General features: G+C 51.0%; 1 protein-coding gene across 5 annotated transcripts in view; it reads right to left on the bottom strand.

The window, feature by feature from the left end:
- Positions 1-2,679: 2,679 nt before the first annotated feature.
- Positions 2,680-14,284, bottom strand: part of Usp10 (ubiquitin specific peptidase 10) — a 47,201-nt gene continuing 35,596 nt past the window's right edge. For 3 of the 5 annotated variants that reach the window (NM_009462.2, NM_001310630.1, XM_030243413.1), the window contains 10 exons: positions 13,074-13,165; positions 12,430-12,539; positions 11,767-11,822; positions 11,458-11,561; positions 9,782-9,881; positions 8,142-8,319; positions 6,895-7,060; positions 5,307-5,451; positions 3,977-4,042; positions 2,680-3,657 (listed from right to left, as the gene is read on the bottom strand). In NM_009462.2, coding sequence (NP_033488.1) covers positions 3,470-3,657; positions 3,977-4,042; positions 5,307-5,451; positions 6,895-7,060; positions 8,142-8,319; positions 9,782-9,881; positions 11,458-11,561; positions 11,767-11,822; positions 12,430-12,539; positions 13,074-13,165 — 1,205 coding nt within the window. In that variant the 3' untranslated portion in view covers positions 2,680-3,469. The remainder of the gene's footprint in view (positions 3,658-3,976; positions 4,043-5,306; positions 5,452-6,894; positions 7,061-8,141; positions 8,320-9,781; positions 9,882-11,457; positions 11,562-11,766; positions 11,823-12,429; positions 12,540-13,073; positions 13,166-14,284) is intronic. The other 2 variants (XM_006530845.4, XM_006530846.4) reach the window with 1 other exon arrangement.

Raw genomic sequence — 14,284 nt, 5'->3', positions numbered from 1 at the left:
TTAGAAAAATATGTAATTTATCTTAAACAGTAAAATTATCAAAATATTAAGGTAAAGTATGAAACCCTGCTTTTATTTGAAGTTCTAGCTAGGAGGATGCTGGAGTGATGGATGCCTCAGCTCAGTTAGGAGCACTGGCTGCTCCTTGTAGAGGTTCGATTCCTAGAACCTACATAGCAGTTCACAGCCATCTGTAGCTCTAGCTCCAGGGATCCCATGCCCTCTCTTGGCCCCACGGGCACCAGATATGTATGTGGTACACAGGCACATACAGGCAAAACATCCGCACATAAAAAATATGTATTTTTTAAAAGTATAGGCTAGGAGCCCAAGGGCAAATGTACAGCGACCCTGCTCTGGGACTCCAGGGAGCATCCTGGAGCCCCACCACGCGGCCCAACACTGTAAACCAACACACTCCAGATGGGCTTTGAGGCTTCCAATCCTGAATGCCCATCCTGGGGATACATGGCTGATGTCACCTTAGCATTCATTCACCTTGACTTAGAGGAATCTACACCCTGACCACTAGGCTAGGAAAACAGCTACTTCAAAAACCCCCGATAGCAAAGTTTGCAGGAAGTTCCAGGTATGAATGAGTCAAAGCCAGGGGACCCCACCAGGAAGCTTCGTACCTTAGCACCAACACCATGGTAGGATTAGACTCCAGGGTGAACAACAGGAGGCCTGTGTCCCAGGGAGAGAACACTGACAACGCTTCATTCAGGGCTGGTGTGTCTCATCCACCCCAGCTCGCGCACCTATCTGCGCCTGGCTACGTACTGATGTAGCTCAGGCAATACAAAACTGAGATGCTACCAAAAACTACAGACTCTGGGCTCGAGATAAAGCCCAGTAAGGACATTACACACAGTGGCTCCCATCTATATAAGTCCAGTTCCAGGGGACCTGGCTGGGTGTTAAGTACACTGGTTCCAAGGTGTGAATGTGATGCACTGAAATGCACACAGGCAATGTGTGTGTGTGTGTGTGTGTGTGTGTGTGTGTCTTAAACAGTAAAAATATCAAAAAAGGTAAAGTATGAAACCCTGCTTTATTCGAAGTCCTAGCTAAGATATATTTTGATATACAGGACGGTGGTGGCACACACCTTTAATCCCAGCACTTGGGAGGCAAAGGCAGGCAGATTTCTGAGTTTGTGGCCAGCCTGGTCTACAGAGAGTTCCAGGACAGCCAGGGCTACACAGAGAAACCCTGTCTTGAAAAAACAAACAAACAAACAAACAAAAAGGAAAATTTAAGACTTGCATTAAGTTAAACCATACAGAGTCTACAGCTATGTTCATCTATCTCCAATGAGGTTTAACATGACCTTAAACCTCAGGAAGGAAGCTATTAAGGTTCTAGGGGTAGCCATTAAGGTTGGGCTAACGGCTAGAGGGTCTAGGAGGAATGCGATGCCTTCTGAGAAAAACAAAAACAAAAAAACTAGGGTTCATACTGCCTCAGGAGGATAACTGAAGTGTCTATGTAAGTCAGGAAGCCTTAGATACAGGATCTGGCCCCTCTCGACCAACAACTATTGCTAAACAGTACCAGAATAGCTGCGCAATCAGTAAAGAGTTAAATTAGGGGCTGGCGAGATGGCTCAGCACTGACTGCTCTTCTAAAGGTCCTCAGTTCAAATCCCAGCAACCACATGGTGTCTCATGTCCACCCGTAATGAGATCTGACAATCTCTTCTGGTGCGTCTGAAGACGGCTACAGTGTACTTATGTATAATAATAAATAAAAATCTTTGGGTTGGAGCAAGCAGGGACTGAGTGAGCAGAGCTGACCAGAGTGAAATGGGGCCGACCGGAGTAAGCAGAGGTCCTGAAATTCCATCTGTACAGCTACAGTGTACTCACTAAGCACTGCCCTCCAATACCAGCTTTCTTCTTGACCTGAGCCACACACAGGAAAGGGTGCAGAATCTCATGCTGGCAACAGAGTGGCCAAAGTCAAAAGTCCAGACACACCACGTAAGAAGACAGCCCCCAGAAGAGAGCTGCAAAGCTGCTAGCTGACGGAGATATCCGTGCGCTGCACCAGACTCACTTCCTCGCTGTTCACCGTTCTACGTGGCCGTCATCTCTCAGGACAACACAGGCTCCAAATGGTACTGGGGGTAAACTCACCTGCACACATGCAGCTGCTCATCTACATGGCAGGCATGTGTCGGGCCTCTTGTAATGGCTTGAGACACAGTAAGCAAGCCCCAGCTGTGGAACGGTGTGCTCTGACACATTTGTCCCAGCAACACCCCACGAAGAACGAGCACCTGAGTCCCTCTGGCTGTCACCAGGTTTCCAGGAAGCACGGGGGCCACCAGCTCCACATCCTGAAGTGAGGCTAAGCAGGACTTGGGTGGAACACTGCCCCTTAACGGAAGGAAGGCGCTCCAGAGTAAAGGGTTTCAAGCCAATGGAAGCCCTGCCCTGTGCAAGCCCCGTGTACAGCCAACTTCCTATGGCTGGCAGAGCCCTCTTCGTCTCTGCCAGGAACTGAGGCAGCATCAGAAATACTCAGGGAAGACGCAGGCTTTGACCTAAGTCACAAGATCAGAGGGAGCAAGACTCCAAGACAGGCCCTCCCCCACTCAGCAACAGCCACACTAACCCAGCATAGCCAGGGTCCTGGCTAAGTTCCGAGGCTGAGCACACCAAGAAACACAGCTTTAAACCAACTTTGTGATCTTTATTGATGGGTGACAACTTTATACTCCTAGGAATCAATACACTGTGTACGTGGGGGACACGGCATCAGAGAGGCGTGGCGGGAGATTACACAGCAGACACTGGGAATTGTCAGTCCATCATTGTGCCCACTGTTCATGTGTACACAGCATGAATGTGATTTGAAATCTTTTCAGGGTAATAAAGTTACAATCACCCACCTCTGCAGCCTGACGTCTACCCACATGTCTGACCCGCGGTGTCTACGTCAGCGGTTTCCCTCTCGTAATCGTTAAAATGTGTTTCCTATTAGGAACCAGCAACAAGTTTTTTTTGTATTTATTTCCTTTTGAAGTAAGAGCGATCTCTAATGACGACTGGCTCGTTTTTGTCATTTATCAAAAACTACAGGGTAAAGGAGGAGAGTGTGATGAATTAAAAAAATTATTTTTTTAAGGAAAGATAAAATTCATTTTCACAAATTTACAAGAGCTGCTGGTGCGGGACTTATTCCACTACGCGATCAGACTGGGACACGGTGCGAGCCGCCTCCTCCGCCCGGGAACCAGCGGTTCTTCAGAAGCGGCGGCTCTCGTGTGCCCTCACCCAGGCAACAGTCCAGCTTCTGAAGTCAGTCAGCACGAGCTGCGCTGTGCGGGCCCTCAGGCACCTTCCATCCAAGCCCACGGGCGCAGAGGGAGTCTCTCTACAGAGCCACTAGAGAGGTGGGTAGTGAGTGAGTTGGGAACTGTAGGAAGCAGCGTCAGGCACACACGGGCACACGGGCACGGTTACAGCAGGTCCACGCGGCGGTAATATAGGAGGTAGGCTGTGCGGTCGGCAGGCGGTTTCACCACCTGGTACTGGTTAATAACCTTGACCGTTTGGTCATCGATTCGTAGCCAGCCATTAAGCCCAATCTGGAAGACGTCCGTAGTGTAGTGGCCGCCTGTAGCGCTGTTGCCATGGTGGTAGACCACTGGAAGACAGCACAGAGCAGGCAACCCATGAGAAAAGGCTCTCACCCTGCTGCCACAGGCCCCCACTCCCACGACCCCCTCCACAGGGAGGTGGCCCCACTCGGGCCTGCAGGCTACTGACTCAGGTGGACACTGACACCCGGTAAGACCCCTCTCTCCTGTCAGCCACAATTCAGGGCAAACATGGTCCTGAATGCTTTCCTGACAACCAGGCTCTCCTAGAACAATCTCTGTGGGAGAGTGATCCAGGGCAGTGTTGCCTGGCACCCTAGCCTCTGTTCACTGTGTTTTGGGGGGACCAGAGGCAAACACACTCACCTGCAAACAGCCTATAGGTTCTCTGGCATTTAAAATTTTTATTTTTGATGCCTGGAGAAAGTAGTTCTGAAAAACAAAATAGCAACACTTCAACAAAGACTTCACAGAGCAGCAGGGCTGGCTGAACAGGGTCCCCTGAAACACCCCCCCCCACACACACACACACACTTTGAGGGTCAGACAGCCACAGGGCAGAGGAGGCAAGCACACACCCTGCTCCTAGACTAGGAGATCAGGGTAGGCAGTGCTGGGACAGAGGAGGGCCAGCTCCACCTAGGAGCTTCTCTTAGAGCAGATCAGATCAGATCAGATCAGATCAGATCAGATCAGATCAGATCAGATCAGAGCAAGACACAGCTGTCTTTTGGTTTCCCGGTTCTCTGTACTCTGTACTCTGTGCCACACTCCGGCATCATCTAAGATGTTCACCCACATGGTGGATCCAGTTCCTCCAAGGTGCCTTCTGATTTCCACAAGAAGGCTAAGACATAAAAGCCAACACATATGTGCTTTGGTATGAATGCCTACACTCCCACATACACAACACACACACCTATTTAAACAACCTTCATTTATATAAGTACCAGTCTCTTAGGGCTCTTCAAAACTTGCTGTCAGAGCTAGTGAGACGCCTCAGCACTGGCTGCCCTTGCAGGGCACCGGGCAGATATGCAGTGCTACCGCTGCTGAGCCACAGGCCTGTGGAACGCAGAAGCCAGCACATTTCTGCACAGGCACCGTGCTGCTGTGTGGGCGGATGAAGACCCTGCCAGCACCAGCTGCTCTTCTGCTTTCTGCTTTAGGTAAATTACGTTTTGCTACTACCTGCACCAGGCAAATCACTATAATAAAGTTCATGGCCAGTCTAGTTTACATAGAGAGCTCCGGGCCTGTCAGTACTTCATATAGAGAGCCTGCCTTAAACAAAGATAAAACACTTGACTAAAATATAAGGCAACGTAGGGGGAGCTGGAGAGAGGGCTCAGTAGTTTAAAGACCACTGGCCAATTTCAGAGGACCAGGGTTTGATTCCCAGTACCCACATGGCGGCTGACAGCCACCTGTAACTCCAACCCCAGGGGATCCAATGCCCTCTTTGGGCCTCTGCCAGCATCAGGCAAGCACACTGGGCAAACTTGAGCATACAGGCAAACGGCCCCTAAAGCAAATTTAAAAATAAGAAAACTACCTTAATGAGCATTTCCATATAGAATCCACAAATGTCAATAAAATTAAACAAAGAGAGTCCTAACTAAAGGTCTCCCTGGTGACTGGGTGGTGACAGGCTCCTGCACCTGCGGGGCCTGCAGTGGGCACAGGCCAGCATTACCTCTGCTGATCTCCAAGTCCACAGGGTAGTCAATGTTCTTGACCAGCTTCTGGCATCCACCTGTCTTCTCATAGACAAAGCGCTTCAGGTGGAGCACGAGGACAGGGGGCAGCTTCTCCAGAGTCACTCTGCGGCTCACCTCAACCTGGGACAGAGTAGCCAGGGTCACAGGCTGCCTGCCTGGCTACAGCTGCACCCTGTGGGGCTCCCTAGCCCTAGCCACACCTGCACCCCACCCCTATGGACACCTGCAACTGAGCCATCTGAGCAAGCTGGCTGAGGTACGGCTGGAGTGGGTAGGCACCAGCCTGTCTCGTCATCTCAGTCACAAACCTGTCTAGTAGCTTTCTTCAAACACACGTTTCAAGTAATCCTAAAGCCACTGCCCTGCCACTCGCTCCCCGGGCCCTTTAGTGCTTTCACGGCCTCCTGAAGATCCTTAAGCAGCAATGAAGATAAAGCTTAATGGAGTGTAACTCAGGAGAGTGTGGTCTGGCCTGCTGGAGCCCTGTTTCTCTCTGCCCACCGCACTTTCCCAGCTATGACGACTCTTAGGGTTTCTTTGTTGTCTCCACTAAATGGTTCTTCAGTCGCTCACTCCTCAAAACCCCATTATTTACTTGAAGAGAAAGAGAATTTAAGTAATAAGCTAAAAGACAGAAACCCACAGACACAGGCTGAACCAGCTAGCAGCTGCCCACAGCCAGATCAAGGGTACCCGCATGCCCTCTGCTGCAGGCCTTCAGCCCCGCACTTCTTACTCAGGCCAGCTACCGGGCTTCTGTCCCTGGCTCCTGGTACTTAACAACCACCAGGCCCGAATCAGACAACATGGTGGAGACCTTCCTTCTGCAGGTCCCCAGAGTGTGGCATGGCCGGCCGGCCAGAGTGGGAGACCTCAGAGGGAGCCGAGGCTGGGGTGTCTTCACTCCTCAGTACACAGCTCACAAAAGGGCATTTCTGAAGACAGGTCTGAACTGGGATCTCTTATTTAACCTTGTAGCCTCTACACTCCACTGAGTGTTTCCAGCTTTCTAATACCAAGAACTCTTCAGAACAGCGCCACCCTAACTAGCCAGCATCCATCTTGCCTTATGACCTCAATGCCACAGTCTACAAAGGACCTGAGAGAGGATGGCCTCCACTGCAGAGCAGTCGGGCAGGCCACTGAGAGCCAGACACCAGCCCCTCTCCATGAGCTGCAAGCCCAGCTCCTGACTGTCCAGGATGCATACATTCAAGACTATTGCCATCACCACATCAAAGAGCAGCAAGCATCAGAATAGTCTGTCTGTCTGTCTGTCATTGGCGATCTATGCTTTTGCAACACAGATGTGCCCGGAACTCCCTCACATCCTAACGCCTCCCTCTGCTAGAAGTTGGCTGGCTGCAGATCCCAGGATTAGATTCTGAGGAACTGAGACACAGAGGCAGAAGAGAGACATTCCCTCGGGTCACAAGAGCCAGAGACACAGCTGGGAGTCCGTCTGGTTCAACTACTGCGTCCTGAAACCCTGGGCCTTCTCAGTAAAGCAACTGTGTGAGAGGCGGACTCAGGTCGGCTTCCCTCAGCCAGCAGTGACCATACCTCCTGCTTGGTTTTGGTGGTGTAACCTTGGACAGACTCCCTGGCCACCAAGCTCTCCAGCGCATCCTGGACTGTGCGTATCTTGTCAGACTGGATGTCCAACTGCAGCGTGAAAAACAGTTGCAGAGTAGCTGACTCTTTGGAACTCTGCTGGTAGACCACAGACCTAAAGATTGCAATTGAAAACAAACAAAAGTAAGAGGCCACTCTCTGTCACTTTCCCTTAAAACTAACTAACAGAGAAGGAATAAGTACACAAGCAAGTTTATTCAGTATCACAGAACCAGAGACAACAGAACAGCCAAAACCGCCCTGAATTTAAAAATATCTCCGCCAACTACCAGCCTCTGTGACTAGCAACTGAGCTGTACATTTTCCCAGCTTGGCTCAGACACTTCAACTTCCAAATTCTTTGCTTGTACACCAGAGCACAGCATGCACCAGCTAACAAACTGAATGGAGTAGGGGTGGAGGTGTTTAACAAAGTATCACAGCCTGTTCTAGTGCAACGGGGATTGCGGGAATCCCCAGGGGACCGGGACTTTTAATGCTGCTCTCCTTCTATAAAACCATCAGGAGGGGGAAGGGGAGCAGGCTGATGACAATAAAACCATGTCGATGGTCTGGGAGGAGAGGCGACCAGCCTTGAGGGTAAGGCGCCACCTGACCTTGTTGTTTCCTTAGTTGTTTTTCTTCATCTTTCTTTTTCTAACTTCTTCTGAATAAAAACCATAAGTGCCTCATCTCTCATTTCACCTCATCCAGGGAACACTCTATGATTCAATCTTGTTTGTGCAGCCTGGTGTCCCAGTTTATGAGCAAAGCAGAGCTGGTGGGAGGTGGCTCTGACTGTCGGGACAGATGTGACACCCAGCTGAAATCCTTCCTGTCAGGGTCGAATGCCCCAGCCTTCCTCCGGAGTGCCAGGCAATGACTGACGCCCCCTGGGTTCCCAAAAGAAAGTTGAAAAACATCAATGAAAGTAAACCGGGGCAGTGGTGGCACACGCCTTTGATCCCAGCACTCAGACAGTTCAAGGCCATCCTCCGCTACAGAATCAGTTCCAGGACAACCAGCGAGCGCTATATACAGAGAAACCCCGACTCATATCAAGCGGCCCATGTCAAGCAATGGGCCAGAGCCCTGGGAGCTGAGCATTAGAGCAAGGGGAAAGCAGGCAAGGCAGATGGCAGGGAGGATCCAGACACTGTCACACCTGCCCCATGGGAACGTGGGAAAGCACAGACCTGATGTGTCCCCCAAAAATGCCAGTGATGGGCGTCTGGACGAAGTCCGCCTGCCGGGTGATGGACGTCTTATTCTTGGGACCCACTTGCTCCCACTCGTCCTCGCTGCCCTTGCCCGTGTCTTCCAGCTCCTCGTCCTCTATCAAGTCGCTTCTGGGCCCATTGGAAACAGAGTGTTCTAAAAAGGAGAGGGCCTGCTGAGGCTACTGTTTTCAAGAACAAACTATCCAAGCAAGTACGTCCGCACAGATTCTATGATAAGAGCTGGCTAAACAGACTCATGAGGGCCAGGGAGAAGCTCGGCGGGTGAAGCCACGTTCTCCGGGCCTGACAATGAGAATGTAACTCCTGCGGTGACGTGGTGAAGAGAACGGACTCCTGATTTGTCCTCTGACCTGCACCTTACCTCAGAAACCTCTCTAGCGCGTGCGCGCACACACAATTACAATTGCACATGGGTGGGTGGGCGGGCAGGTGGACAGATGGATGGACACACACACTCAGAAAGGACCAAAATAACAAAAAACCCCACAAAGAAAAAAGACCCCAAAACCAAAACAGGTGACCAAGCAGTGGTGGCCCACACCTCTAATTCCAGCACTTGGGAGGCAGAGGCTGGCAGATCTGTGAGTTCAAGGCCAGCCAGGACTACAGAGTTCCAGGACAGCCAGGGCTACACAGAGAAATCCTGTCTTGCAAATCCACACATATAAGAAGATCTAGTTATGCTCTACACTGAAAGTCACAGTAGGCAACTGAAGCAGCCAGCCTCACTGGACACTCTCAGACACCAAGCTCTGGAAATGCCACGCAGGCAGGGCACTGAGACGGGCTAGAGCACAAAGACTAAGCGTTCCAGGCCAGCCAGAGCTTCAGAGAAAGACCTTGTCTCAAAATCCAGAGACGTTCACATTTCACAGTTGTCTTTGGACAACTGGAAAAATCTGAAGAGACTCTGTGGCTTGAGAGAAGAAGCTATGCTCGAAGAGGAGGCCTTCAGCAGGGGCAATTATCGCCAACCTCCCATCCCTAAGGCAAACGAGCAGAGCAGTCTGGAGTGAGCTTGCACCCACGGGGGTCTTCCCACTCGCTTCTGTCTTTCTGTATCTCAGAGGTCATTTGAATGTGAAATTCTCACGGAACTCCACACTTAGCTCTCGGCTGGTGGCACTGCTTAGGCAGCAGAGGCTGGCTGGAGGAGAGGACATTACTGGCTGGGGCTTACAGCCTGGCTCTATGCTCTGTCCACTCTCTGCTCGCTGTGTGTGGGTAAGCGTGGTCATCTAGCTTGCCAGTGTGCCCTCCGCTGTGATGGACTCTACCCCCCCGGAAGCCTAAGCCCGAGCAAAGCCTTTGCAACGGAACAGGAACTATAGAATCTCCCTCTAGAGTAAAAGTTGAAACATGTGCGTGAGCTGGGTACATTTCAGTTATCCAAGCCCAACTTTCTCACTGCTCTACTAGGAAATGAACAACAGCTGGCTTTTGATGTATGCTAAGCACTGCTGATGGACAGGAGACTTCTAACTGTGCATGCCTGCACATGTACATGCATGCCCATGTGTATGTATCGATAGCACAGACACGTGACCTTCCTTGAAGCCACTATCAGGCAAACAGTCTCACCCAGAAGAACCTACTTTCGTGCGTGGGTGAGAGTAGCTTCTTCAGGCTCAGCATCTCTTCATGGAGTCCATTGAGGATGAAACCTAGATACTCCTCTGCGTCCTCCTGCCGGCCCTGAGGACAGACATGGGCACATTAATTCCAACCAGCTGGAGTAAGGCCTATAGAAGCCCCAGCACCTAGAGCAAACTACACCTTAGATGAATGCTCTAGACCAGTGAACCCAAATCCCCAGAGTTGCCATGAGAACTCTGTAGCCTATTTCTATAGCTAACCTCCTAGGCACAGATACTGGTACACACAAGCTGGTCTTAGACAATAGCGCCACTCAGCGCTGTGAAAACGTCCACAGTTCTAGAAGGTCCCTGGGTGCCTTCCACCTCCACTCCACTGCATCTGCACACTGTCGTTACACTTCTGGTTGTGCTTCTAATCCCCACTCTTGGGAGGCATTCCTAGCACCCCAAATCCCAAGTAGTGGGAAGTGAAACTCCAAAACAAGAAAAGCTGTATCACAGGCATTTAAAAAAAAAGCTAGTGGGATGGTGGTGGCGGCTCAGGATTTTAAATCCTAACACTGGGGAGATAGAGGCATGGCAGATCTCTGAGCCTGGTCTACAGAGTGCACAGGACAGGGGTACACAGAGAAGCCCTATCTTAGAAGGGAGGAAGGGGGGGGGATGGAGGGAGGGAGGGAGGGAGGGAGGGAGGGAAAAGAAGCGGGTGAGGAGAAAGGAAAAGCTAAAGTTGTGCAGCTGGTGTCTTTGTGTACCTGGATGCTCACTCTATTTTTTTTTAATTTTTTATTAGGTATTTTCCTCATTTACATTTCCAATGCTATCCCAAAAGTCCCCCATACCCACTCACCCCCACTCCCCTACCCACCCACTCCCCCTTTTTGGCCCTGGCATTCCCCTGTACTGGGGCATATAAAGTTTGCAAGTCCATGCTCACTCTATTTAAAGCAATACAGCTTCCAGACTATTCATTTAAATGGCATTCTCTTACTATTTTTCCACTCTGAGTAAGCTTCCTGTCTATACCTGCATTGCACTGCTCATGCCAATGCATTAGACTTGGCACTGGAAGACCAGCTGGATGCTCTAGACAATGACCACTGGAAGGCCGCCTGGCTCGCTCGCCTGCCCGCCTGCCCGCCTGCCTGCCCACCCGCTCACCTGCCCTTAGTTACCTGCTAGCAGGATTTTAGGAAAAGCCAGGCTACAATGGCTGAGTTGATGGACTCACTGCTGTAGCCTGAGCAGGACTAAGATGGAGGCGGAGCACTCCAGGACGAGGAGGAACCCCCCCCCCCCCACTCAAGCACATTGCAGCAACAAGGGTCAGACTCAGAAGCCAGGCTCTGCCCATCAGCGGTGGATTCACAGGCTGGCAGAGCCAGTGAGACTCCGTCCTTGGGTCTCAATGCTATTAAATGTGGGTAACTGGCACGTGTTAAGTCATTGAGTGTCTCCACCATAAACCTCACCCAGTTCTCACCCCACCAAGTCACAGCTCGAGGCATGCGCCAACAGCCACTTCAGGGTCATCTACAACTTGCTCTGTAGCAGGCTAGGCTTAGCTTCCCAGAGATCCTCTTGCCTTGGCCCCTATGCTCTAGGACGTAGGCATGGTCCCCTCCCCCAGTTCTTGGGAGCAGTTTCCATAGCAACCACAGAGCACCCCAGACCTTTTCAGACAGGCTCGACTTGATGACTGTCAGGAGTCTGTATATGTATGTGGGTTCAAAGGCAGCCCCTGGGCGGATATCTCTCACGATTTTATCCCCGAGAGCTGCAAGAAAAAAACAGAAGATTCTGGTAAGTAAAGAGACCACAGAGAGGTGAAAGCAAATCCACCCAAACTCCCATCACACGGGGAAAACACCTTGGTTTAAATAGACACTTTTTTCAGTAAGACCACACATTCACCACACGCCACCCCCTCGCTCCGTGTCCCCAGTGACAAGGCGCCTATCCCGGCGCGAGCTCTGACTCACCTTGGCGGGGTTTGGGAGGCACTGGCATGTTAGTGAACTCATTCATGAGCCGAACACTAGATGGAGAAAGAGCAAAGCAGAACTCACGTTAGGAGCAGGCCTGGGCACGGTGGCACATTAACCAGCAGCTAGAACAGCACCCAGGAGCTCTTATGTTAAAATCTACACATGTTATGGGACCATTTCCAGATGGCATTTTAAGCTGGTAAACAGTACGGGGTTTCCTACGGAATCTGAAGGGCAGCAAACTCTCCAGTTATATTCCACATCAACTTCCATAGAAAATCCCAACAACATCTCCCTTTAAAGGAGAATTCCAGAGGCTGGAGTTCAGAGACTTGTTGCTCTTACAAGGGACCAGGGTTCAGTTCTCAATACCCACTGCCAGCTCACAAGTAGCTGTAATTCCAGGTTCAGGGGGTCCAAAGTCTTCTGACCGCCACTGCCCACACGTGGCATGTGCCCTTACATGTATGCAGGCAAAGCACGCATTCACATGAACTTAAGAGCAGGGCGGGGGAGATGGTGGAGCACTCGTCTGTAGCAAATCAAGAACTGAGAGCTGGCGTCAGCCCCGGGAGCACCTGCTCGGCCAAACCGCTCGTTCCCATCACCGCAGGGAGAGCCCCCGACCACTGGCACGTGTGCGAGCGCTTTACTTACAAGCTATCTATCATGGGCGTTGATGTGCAAGGCCGCTGCACTTTTGAGTACAGAGGAATGAACTTCATCAGGTGATACATCGGAGGGCAAGCCACCAATGCCTGCAGGGTCTAAATGTCGGTAAGGAAGTGTAAAGGAAATGAAACAGACACAGAGGAACTTTTCTAAAAGGCACGTAAAAAAAAAAAAAAGATAAGCCAAGGACACTCAGCTACGTGGATATGTAAACACAAAGAGGAGTAAACCACATGAGAAGACAGCTGCCTTGTAAAGGCCATGTAAGGATCCTCTCTCTGTCGGCCGGCTGCAGGACACTCAAGAGCCTAGCTAGCTGAACAAAACACTCCCACTAGTTAGAGCAAAGCCTCTAGTTCTACGCGGCCATTCTGTCCTACTGTCTACCACCACTCCAATGAGAATAGAACATGCCCGACTCTACCCTTCATAAGCCAACAGATCAATCCTCGGACAGAGGGCGGAGAGGCTCCAGAGTACCACCGACCATGAGGCAGGCAGAGTGATGGCCCAGTCTCCGTGCTCAGAGCGCAGGCCGGCAGCCCTGGGGACGCTGCGGCAATCAAACACACCCAGACGGGAGAGTGGGCATGGTGGCCAGGCGCAGGGTTGGCAGCCAGGAAGGATACGGCATTAATGTAGCACCAGTTTCCTTTATTGATCAGCCCACGGGGTTGCAATGACACTGGCTTATGTATTAGGGTTACAGTCTCCAATAACTCTGCAAGAGTGAAGAAGCAAATGAAGACATTAACATTGCAGTCAGAATCCATGCACGGCGTTTCTGAAGTGCTGAGAGTCCTTCAGAAGAGCGTGTCCTCCGAAAGCCTTCACTTAGCACCGCTTTGTTACTAAGTTGGGGTGCAGGGGTGGGGGGCAGTTGTCTTGAACATCAACATTTACAGTTATCCTCTCAGTTTACACTAGGACGCTCCATGGCCAGAGACACCGACACAATAGCTAGCAGCAGAGAGCGGAGGTGGAAGACACTGGCATCCCCACCAAGGCTGACAGCATGCTTCACCAGCTGCTAAGTCCTCTGGATACCAGCTTCAAAGGGACTGTGGGGCAGGAGTGTGCCACCGGGCTCCCAGAAAACCCGGCAGACCACAGTGGGCGCTCAATGGCCGAGTATTAAGTGACAGCAGCAGCTCCTGCCAATCATGGAAGTGAGATCAGCCATTGGTCCACTAACTCCTCACTCCATTCAGAAGTGGGTGGGGCTTCTCTCCTGACACCCCGGAAACCACTTTTTTACAGCTTTAAGAAAGCTGTAAGCTGAGGAAGCACAGTGGGTGGCTTGATGTGGCTCCCATAGATCACTTTATCTGAGAAACTAAACCATTACAGGCTCCAGAGAAGCACCAGACACAGCCACTGAGAGCAGCCCCTTAGTGAAAGGTGTGCAGATCTAAGACAGGAAGACGCATGCTGACAGCTCCCACCAGTCCTGGAGCTGTCCAGTAACACTCAACTGCATAGTCATAACTCTGCCAAAAAGGGACTCTGACACCTCCTCTTACAGATGAGAAAACTGAAGTCACAGCACTGAGCCAGATACAACTGTGGGTCTACCTGGTGGGCTCAGCCGTTCCTAGCACTTGCTGCCAGGCCTGATGATCTGAGTTCACAGCCCCTTGTGGTAGAAACACAACCAACTTCCACAGCCTGACCTCACAAGCACACACACTTGTACATACACACAAACATGCTTGCAAGCACAGAAGGAACAAATAAGTCTAAGGAAGAAATGTTTTTAAATATTATGTAAGGCGGGACGCCCTCTTTCCCCCTCCCACTGCCTTCTGCCACCTGTTCTTGGGCTAAACAAGGATCCATA

Source organism: Mus musculus, chromosome 8 (assembly GCF_000001635.26).
Source record: "Mus musculus strain C57BL/6J chromosome 8, GRCm38.p6 C57BL/6J".
NCBI lineage: Eukaryota > Metazoa > Chordata > Mammalia > Rodentia > Muridae > Mus > Mus musculus.
The sequence above is the reverse complement of the archived record's forward strand: the minus strand, read 5'-3'. Positions and strand labels throughout refer to the sequence as shown.